Here is an 8,703-nt window from a genome sequence, read left to right on the forward strand (position 1 = left end):
ATATTATATCTATATATAAAAAAATAAAACGGAAAATTTTATATATATATATTTAAAAATCATAGAATTTTACTAGACAAAAAAAATGTGTTACAATATATGTACGTACAGTTCTCGACCGCAATTTGGTGGTCTTTCCATCCGGAATCCAGATTTGAGAAGTTGCAAAATTCTATTTGTGGGAGTTCCAGGATATGGCATGGCACCCAAAGTGACTATTTCCCACAATAGAATGCCAAAAGCCCATCTATATATAATTCAATTTTTATTATAAATACTAGAACAAATAGCACACATATAATATATATATATATATATATATATATATATATATATGTATCATAGTTTAACAATGAGATAAAATACATACACATCGCTATAAGTAGTATATATTTGATGCGTTAAAGCCTCAATTGCCATCCATTTCAAAGGTAATTTGCCATTACCTTTCTTTCGATAAACATTTTCTTGATAGATATCGCGACTGAGACCAAAATCTGAAATTTTCACCACTCTATCCGGTCGCACCAATACATTACGAGCAGCCAAATCACGATGTACTATCCGATTGGAAGATAAAAATTCCTAAACATTTTAATTTTTATGCGAAATAATAAAATTAAGAAAGTAAATATCATGGATTTCAGTATGCGAAATTATTATCTTTTTTATAAAACGTAATTTGTGAGACCACAATTTTAAAAATATAGCGCGTATATATAATTATGAAACAAACATATATAATTATTAATGGATTATTATAATTATTAATAAATTGTTAATATCGACGTAACTTACCATTCCTGTAGCTACTTGTCTAGCGAAATTCAGTAAATCAGCGGAAGTAATATTCTCTGTATATTTTATTACATCTGCCGGAACATTAACAGAAGCATTGTGTTATATACATACGTATGTTATCTGAATATTCAATTAAACACAGTTATCTATGTGATTTACCTTGCTGGATATCATATAAACGATTGGTGATTGTGCGTGTGTTTTCACAGAAAGATTCGCTCTTTCCTATACATATGGTCAAAAAATTTTTGTAAGATAAATATTTTAAATTTTTATTATCTTCATATATAATTTTTATGATATATATGTATACATACTAAAACCTTGATGTGTGCCTTTATTGGCAAGGGATAGTGGTTCGAATTTCAAATGAGTCCTATGTTCGAATACTGCATTTACTAAATTCTGCCAAATCTGAAAACGAGATTCAACAGAACGCTTTTTTTTTTTATATATAAATAACAAAAAGCAAAAGCAACTATTTATTACTTTGAACAAAACCAATGCATCTTTCTATTTTAAAATGTGTTTTTGGACAGCTCACCGTTCTTAAATACGTTTGTAGATCTCCCTTACTGCAGTATTCCACTACTAGTAAAGGTTTATTATACAAAGTGCAGTATCCGATTAAAGATACTATGTTCGGATGCTGACCAGCGGACCTCATCATTGAAATTTCTTGATGAAAGCTTTTTATATCCTCTATCGTTGGATCGTCTGCGTAGTGGAGAGAATAAGATTGTGTTTATCTACATATGTGCTATATTCTGATACTTTTGCATCATTATAATTAAGATTTCTTAAATGTTTTATGTAAATATTTCATCGTATATATATTATATCTTTATATCATGATACCTTTCATCATTTTAACAGCTACATCTGTGACAGCATCGAATTCATCGTGCAACGAGGCAAGTCTGACAATACCATACGCTCCACTACCCAATACACCTTTAAGTTTCAGCTTTTGTGGATTAAGCTCAAATTTATCGTACGGCAAAAGAGTGTCTCCATTCTCGACCGCATAATCTCGCTTTAAAGGTTTCTTTAGAGAATCCATAGAATTCTATTAAATGTGAAAAATCTCTAAGATCTCCGTCTCAGATAATCAGAAAATTATCTCAATAAATATATCAACGTTCAATAAGAGAGATTAATTAAAACAGCAATAAACCTATTTCATAATTCTAATGTTAAATTATTAACTAAGACATATAGTACTCACAATCAGATACAATCGACAACTATATATATTTGGCACTTTTTCAAAAGAGAAATGATTGAATATGTATCTCGAAATTTATTTCAGATATAAAAATTTGAAATAGATTGTATACATAATTTGTCGATCATTGAAACTTACCTCAAAATGCATATATTCCAAATTAATCTGTTTATTCTTCTTGTTACGATGTTGCATACAAATTACTCCAAACACTACCGTAATGATAATCAATGTCGGTAATGCTATGATAATCTCGCGATAATATAACTCTACAATTATTATGTCGCATAATAAATCTCAAGTTTATTCAATTCGAAGTTTATTCAATGTAATCGATTAAAATAATTACCGCGTATTTACCTACTACTTCATCGATGTTACCCGATACAGTTGACTGTAAACTTACACCACCCGTTGATTCCGCCACGATACTGATTTCGAATTGCGGTCCTACTTGGACATTCAAGAAGAAAGCTTCGAGTGCGTCCTATGGAGAAAAATCATTAAAAATTTTAAATTTATATGATTTTCCGATAGAATTATAAGAGAATCGTTACTACTACATAATACTAACTCCAGATACAGTCAATAGATAGGGTTCATATTGAAACGACTCAAACTGTAATGTGTAATTGTCTGGTTGTAAAATGGGTTTGTTCCAGCTGACTGCAATGTCGTATAATCCTTGATGTTTTCGAATATATTCCGCTCGTAAACCCTTCACCTCTTCAGGTGCTACAATGGGAGAAAAAACATTAATTGTACATCTAAATTAGTTCATCTTCGAAATGAGTTTTTATTTTTCCTGGACTGTTTTAATTTGCTTACCGCAGATGCTTAAATTGCGATGAACTTCCAAGCACGCTGGCGTGACGAAGGTAAATATCGTTGCATTACTGATTTTTGAGAAATTATCATTACCCGATCGGATCGATACGGTATTGTTTTCCTCGTATCGTAAGCGTCTGAGAAAAAAGCGGAAATCTAAAGACTAAAAAGATACATGAATAATATTTGATTCAAATATTTGGTAAAATTAAAATAAAAATATTTATATCAATATAAACGTTTTTACCTTTTTTAAATCGAAATTGATCAAGTTATGTTCTCCAGACCAAAATAATATATTATAATTGCAGCTTCGATCTAAAAAATATAATTCACGATGTCTTATGTATGCTTATATATATATATATATATGAAAATACAATAATAAATTATTAGTATCAATATTGTATACCTTCAGCAGGCTCAAAAATAATTTCCGCTTGCAATACGCACACATTTTTACCTTCTTCTTCAATCTTCAAAAGTGAAATATTATCAACTTTGCGTGGTTGATAATCAACTACAAATATTAATCAATTTTAATAAATAAATAAGTCAATAATATTTTGTAAAATAAACACTTTTTGAATATCTAGAATTGTGTAACAATAATGCATCGCGCAAATAAAGATATCGATTCAGAAAATTAATACCTGCATAAGTTGAAAACCAACCCGACATTTCGGCTAATGAAACTCCATATTGTGTTAGCCTGCGTAAACGATAACGATAAAATGTATCCGCTGTCAAATTCGAAAATGTCGATAATCCGCCATTACTCTACGAAAGAAATTTATCTTATAAAGAGAGACAAGATGCTTAAAAAATGCTTTGTAATCCAGAAAATTCATTTCTGTAAAATTTTGTCATATAAATTGATACGACATCCTTCAAATACTATAATATCTTATCCATCATATTATGAGTTTAACTTATCTTGATACTTCATACAAGTATATGTCTTGGAACTCTCGAGATTTAATAATATATCTAAACTATTTAAAAATCGTTCTCTATTACAACTCTTATTTTCCATATATTATCATTACATATCACAACTATCTCTTTTGTCAAAAGTAAAACTTGTAATGTATCAAATAATTGATTAATTAATTATATATATTTAAAAGTCGTAAAAAAAGATTTACCACTATAGGTATACCCCATGTATTAACGGAAATACTTTGTTCAATAACGTAGATCCCAGGAGTGTGTTTAATTATTAGCGAGTTCGTTCCTCTGCAGTGCAAACTAACGTTTGCGCCAGCTTCCTCGTTTATTCCCGGATAAGCTACCGTAAAGTAGTTTTAATGTAATATTCACAAGAGCAAGATATCTGAGATATTTTAAACTGTACAATTATTAATTGTTTTATAATTTTATAATATTATATTTTATTTAACTTACGCTCAAATCCATCCGTAGGTTGTGGACAACTATTTCGGCACGACTCCTGAAAGACGACAAATAATTGACGCGCATTATAACAGGTAGACAAAATTATACCTGTTATGCAGTAATATATGAAGATATTATTTTCCAATTTTGTATATCGCATTTTTCTTTCTCTATTTTCCGGAATATTTATCGAATGACCGATTTAAAGATCATATGTGCCACGATAATAAGCAACGAGATTCTGGCAAATATTCAACGAGATATATTTTTGAACACCGATCGGATGCACCACGAACGATCGTTCTCGGCATTTTGCACACATTCTAAGGTTTTAAATGATACTTAAAATATATCGCAATCCCCTCTCCAAGAAAATGATAACCGGTTGAGGTCTCATTTACATGTCGTGTTTAAAATTGAGATTTACAATTAACGTAGCGCGCGCGCGAGACCGCATTATAATATATTTTAAGTAAATTTAAACGCGGGAGAGACAAGTAAGATGAGAAAATACAGGACGTCGCGATCAGATTACAGAATTCTGCTGTAAGCATTCGTGTGATTTAAGCTGCGTCTGTTTTTCTTTACATACATACACATTGCACATACGAGCGACAGTACATATCAATATGCGATTGTCGTCAACACGACAAACGTCCGTACGCAAATCGAAACTTTTGCAAAACTTTACCTCGTACACGTGTTTAGCGTGCGCACGAAAGAGAAATCTGACGCAGCATCATTGCGTTCGTTATCATCTACAAGTACCATCTAAACGCATGATAAATCGATGCACTATGTCTTTTAATCGAAACTCGAAAAAGATACAAGTTTTTTTAAACACTTTCTCGGAATTGTGAAAAAATGTCTTTGTATATATATATATATATTTTTTTTTTTAAATTCAGTTTACATCACTAATTTTTATCATAAAAAATTGTACAAAGAAAAAGACACTTTTTGATTTTTTAGATTGTCTTCAGTTTTAATTTAGCTCGCACAAGCATGACTTTCCACAAGTGCAAAGGAAACGCGAAAAAGGAGATAAACATGTTTAAAGCAACTTCATACATTATGCAGTCTACTGTCTGTCGCTTTAGTACTTTTCTCTTTCAATATAGTTCAATATATATTTACGATGCAATGTGTTTAACTTGAAACTATTACATTGTTTAGTATATTTCTTAAAAGACCGCAAATTCTTATACTTTATATAATATTACTATTTGTATGTTTATATGCGATCGCGAAATACTGTAGGCAAATATAAAATCATTATATATTATCACAATGACATTAAATGTGTGAAAATCATTTTTTTAAAATCTAAATATTAAAAACAACCGAGTAATGCAATATCGCTTTTATCGAGTCGAGTACGATCGTGTAACTACTTTTCAGCTTTTCAGTTATATTGACACAAGTGTCAAAACGAAGATCTAAAATGTGTACAGTATTGTTGAACATATGTTTATTTCGTGTCTGTAAGAATATATACATAGTCACAGAGGCTCGATATAGGTAAATTCCTAGCAAAGGAATCTCTCGAAAGTTTAGATATTCTTTAAAAAAACGCGTATACTCGATTGTATCAAAGTATATTTTTACAATGAGTTTAAGAGATAATAGTTAAACCAGCAGTATTTCTCTCGGCAGAGCTTATTTATTGAATACAAACTTCGCCATTTCATATATATAAGCATCTTGATATCGTTGCGACATACATTGAATTTTATGTTTGTTATCACGATGAATTTTTACTCTCGTAACACGCTATCATTTTTCCGATATAAAATTACGTACAATATGTCGCACTTGCACCGATACCATTTTCCAAGCTAATTTTGTATTGCAAATTTTTATGAATGAATTACAGATCACTCATAGACAAATTGCATGTATAAATTATTGAAATATGTAAAATAGAATATCACATCTATGTGTATATGATTTATCTTATTTTTTAGTCTAGTATAAATATTTTTAGATAAATAAGATAAGTTAAATAAATATTTAAAAAAAATTAATTAAATATTTTGATAAATTCAATATCTCTGATATAATATATTTACATAGCAAAAATATTACACTGAAATAAAATAAATCATATATACATCGATATTATATGAAGAAACAATAAAAAAATTAATTTGACTTACATTTCTACATGCTACTAAGCATCCAGCAATATTCAGAGCTTGTTGGAAAATGAACCCATGAATAGTAATTGCACAAAAAGATAACAATAGCATCAACAACATTCCGTCAACTCTGATAGAAGATGTACGCATTATCCATTCAAGATTCACTGAATGAAAAATACTTGGATTTATGAGATAAAGATAGTAATTTATACTCTCTATTTCTTCACTTCGCTTATTATTTTCTTCATTTTCAATTGATTACAGACAAGCTGCATAACTTATTAGATCGAATAAATTCACATTCAAAAATAAACATAAATATGTGAAATAAGCACTTTTATAGGGTATATTATTATTTCACAAGATTGCATCCAAAATATATGCTTAATCTTTAAAACATGCACATTTAATGATAAAGTCGTGTTACATTTCAATATATAAATGGCACATATTCAAGCTAAATGACATTCCCCGCGATTAATGCGAAACTAAAGTGCCCGCGAAGCTTACGAACGTGACACAAATGAATCCACATTTGAAGAAGCTCGAGTGTTGTTTTAACGCGTATTACGACAGTCCCCTACCACGACTTACGACTACACCTTGTATGTTAATAAAAGGTGGGATTTACTCCCACTTTTCCTCTCCTCTTCTACATATATTGTATTGTTGTTCGTCATTTTTAGGAAAAAAAAAATGTACAAGTTTAACTTGTATAATTAATGTAGCATTTTTAATTTAATAAATTAGAAAATCTATATTTCCATACACAAGAAGAGATGTACAAAATTTTTCTCCGCATCAAGTATGGTAAATTATTTAAAGTTTGGATCGCGCGCGTATTACATGCTAAGCAAAAGCCTGCAACTGTACTTCAATTCTCTTTATGCATTCAACCTGAAATATGATAATTTAATGACATGAAAAATGTATTCAAAGTATATTGTGAAGTAATAATTAAAACTGATTGATGAATGTACATTGTTGTTTACAAGATCTAATATATATTCGTTGAACGGAAACCTCTGAAAAAATTGACTATATTCGCATAACATTGTTTTTGATGAATATTTTTTATCTCTTTTTGCCTATTTTAAAAGTAAAATTCACATGAAAGGGAAAATACGATAAAATAAAGGAAAACATAGAATTTATTTTCTAGAAGTTCAAATATATGAAAAAAGATTGCACAATTTTGTATCTATCATATGTGTATGATACGTAATGTCCTAATATTTTAAAGTGGTAAAATAACATGTTTATTGAACATTATGATTAACATGGAAGAAACATACATGTTGTCAATCCAATAACATAGGTTATGTTACATTAAGTAAGCCTTGAATGACAATTCTCTGTTTCTTTCCACTTATTTCGAATAATTGGCATTTATGTAGTGGAAGAGAAATACTAAGAAAAATAGCGCAACTCCCAGGATGTTGCAGAATACGGCTAATTGTACGTCCGTGATCATCTGGAAAAGCATATAGTTCGATGACGTTTAAACCAGAGATTTGATATCGTCATAATAATATATTTCAACATTTTACATCAAATAATACACTTTTATAAAACGTGTAAATTTATATATACTAGATATAATTACCTTGACGTTGTGCGAGATTATCGCTTTATTATTTCCAAAAGTTTATACAGTGACAGATAACCTCTACAACAGATAGAAACCTGAGAGGAGCCACGCCGCCGTTTTTCGAAAGACGCTTTTTTTAGCTAATGCATTAGCGCCAACTGGATCCATTTTAGAGCCGGCGGAATTACATGGCCAGATTCACTTTTCCGTGCCACGGTAAAACGGCCGATTGGTGCGTGTCCGTGCTAAATCCATAATTGTGGATCAAAAATGCGAAAAAATATTATATAAATTTATTAATGTTTATTAGTTGCGCGTGATGTTTTGTCATTCTAATATATACTACAGCCAGCGATAATAAGTTATTATTAAAATATTTTTATGTACATATATACACGCATATGAAATAAAAAATAAATTTTCTTCGATCAATTTTCTTAATAATTTTTTTCCTAATTTTTAAATATAACGTGTAGAAGATATTTACAATATATTGCTTTCACTTTTTTCTTATTCTTAAAACAAAATTATCAAGCATTTTAAGCAATATCAAGTTATGCTTTTAATTTATAACTTTTTTTATAATTTATTAATTTATTATTAATTATATTATTAAATTAATTTTTAAATTTATAAATTTAGTTGGATGCATTAGTGCGCACCGATGATGAACATATTAAATACGATTATATACAAATTTATATAAACATAAA

General features: G+C 29.4%; 2 protein-coding genes across 5 annotated transcripts in view; both read right to left on the reverse strand.

The window, feature by feature from the left end:
• LOC115244178 (tyrosine-protein kinase receptor torso-like) overlaps positions 1–6,571 on the reverse strand; it is a 7,119-nt gene extending 548 nt beyond the window's left edge. The window contains exons 1-17 of one of the 4 annotated variants that reach the window (XM_029821619.1): positions 6,415–6,571; positions 4,265–4,310; positions 4,006–4,148; positions 3,511–3,637; positions 3,270–3,377; positions 3,105–3,175; positions 2,858–3,020; positions 2,604–2,764; positions 2,390–2,516; positions 2,168–2,298; positions 1,660–1,870; positions 1,346–1,518; positions 1,119–1,215; positions 961–1,026; positions 799–872; positions 371–585; positions 110–247 (exon numbers count right to left, since the gene is read on the reverse strand). In XM_029821619.1, coding sequence (XP_029677479.1) covers positions 110–247; positions 371–585; positions 799–872; positions 961–1,026; positions 1,119–1,215; positions 1,346–1,518; positions 1,660–1,870; positions 2,168–2,298; positions 2,390–2,516; positions 2,604–2,764; positions 2,858–3,020; positions 3,105–3,175; positions 3,270–3,377; positions 3,511–3,637; positions 4,006–4,148; positions 4,265–4,310; positions 6,415–6,546 — 2,183 coding nt within the window. In that variant the 5' untranslated portion in view covers positions 6,547–6,571. Of the gene's footprint in view, positions 1–109; positions 248–370; positions 586–798; positions 873–960; positions 1,027–1,118; positions 1,216–1,345; positions 1,519–1,659; positions 1,871–2,167; positions 2,299–2,389; positions 2,517–2,603; positions 2,765–2,857; positions 3,021–3,104; positions 3,176–3,269; positions 3,378–3,510; positions 3,638–4,005; positions 4,149–4,264; positions 4,311–4,363; positions 4,662–6,414 lie in introns of those variants that run through there. The other 3 variants (XM_029821623.1, XM_029821621.1, XM_029821622.1) reach the window with 3 other exon arrangements.
• Positions 6,572–6,626: 55 nt separating this feature from the next.
• LOC115244182 (dolichyl-diphosphooligosaccharide--protein glycosyltransferase subunit 4-like) lies at positions 6,627–7,873 on the reverse strand. Its single transcript, XM_029821632.1, has 2 exons — positions 7,695–7,873; positions 6,627–7,296 (listed from the first exon to the last, which is right to left on the reverse strand). The coding sequence occupies exon 1, from the start codon at positions 7,871–7,873 to the stop codon at positions 7,769–7,771; it is 105 nt and encodes a 34-aa protein (XP_029677492.1). The 3' UTR covers positions 6,627–7,296; positions 7,695–7,768.
• Positions 7,874–8,703: the final 830 nt, after the last annotated feature.

This window comes from Formica exsecta, unplaced genomic scaffold, assembly GCF_003651465.1.
Source record: "Formica exsecta isolate Colony F162 unplaced genomic scaffold, ASM365146v1 scaffold80, whole genome shotgun sequence".
Taxonomy (NCBI): domain Eukaryota; kingdom Metazoa; phylum Arthropoda; class Insecta; order Hymenoptera; family Formicidae; genus Formica; species Formica exsecta.

What these genes read in the sequence shown, in the direction of transcription:
- LOC115244182 (XM_029821632.1), bottom strand. Translation starts at nt 7,873, where the DNA reads ATGATCACGGACGTACAATTAGCCGTATTCTGCAACATCCTGGGAGTT.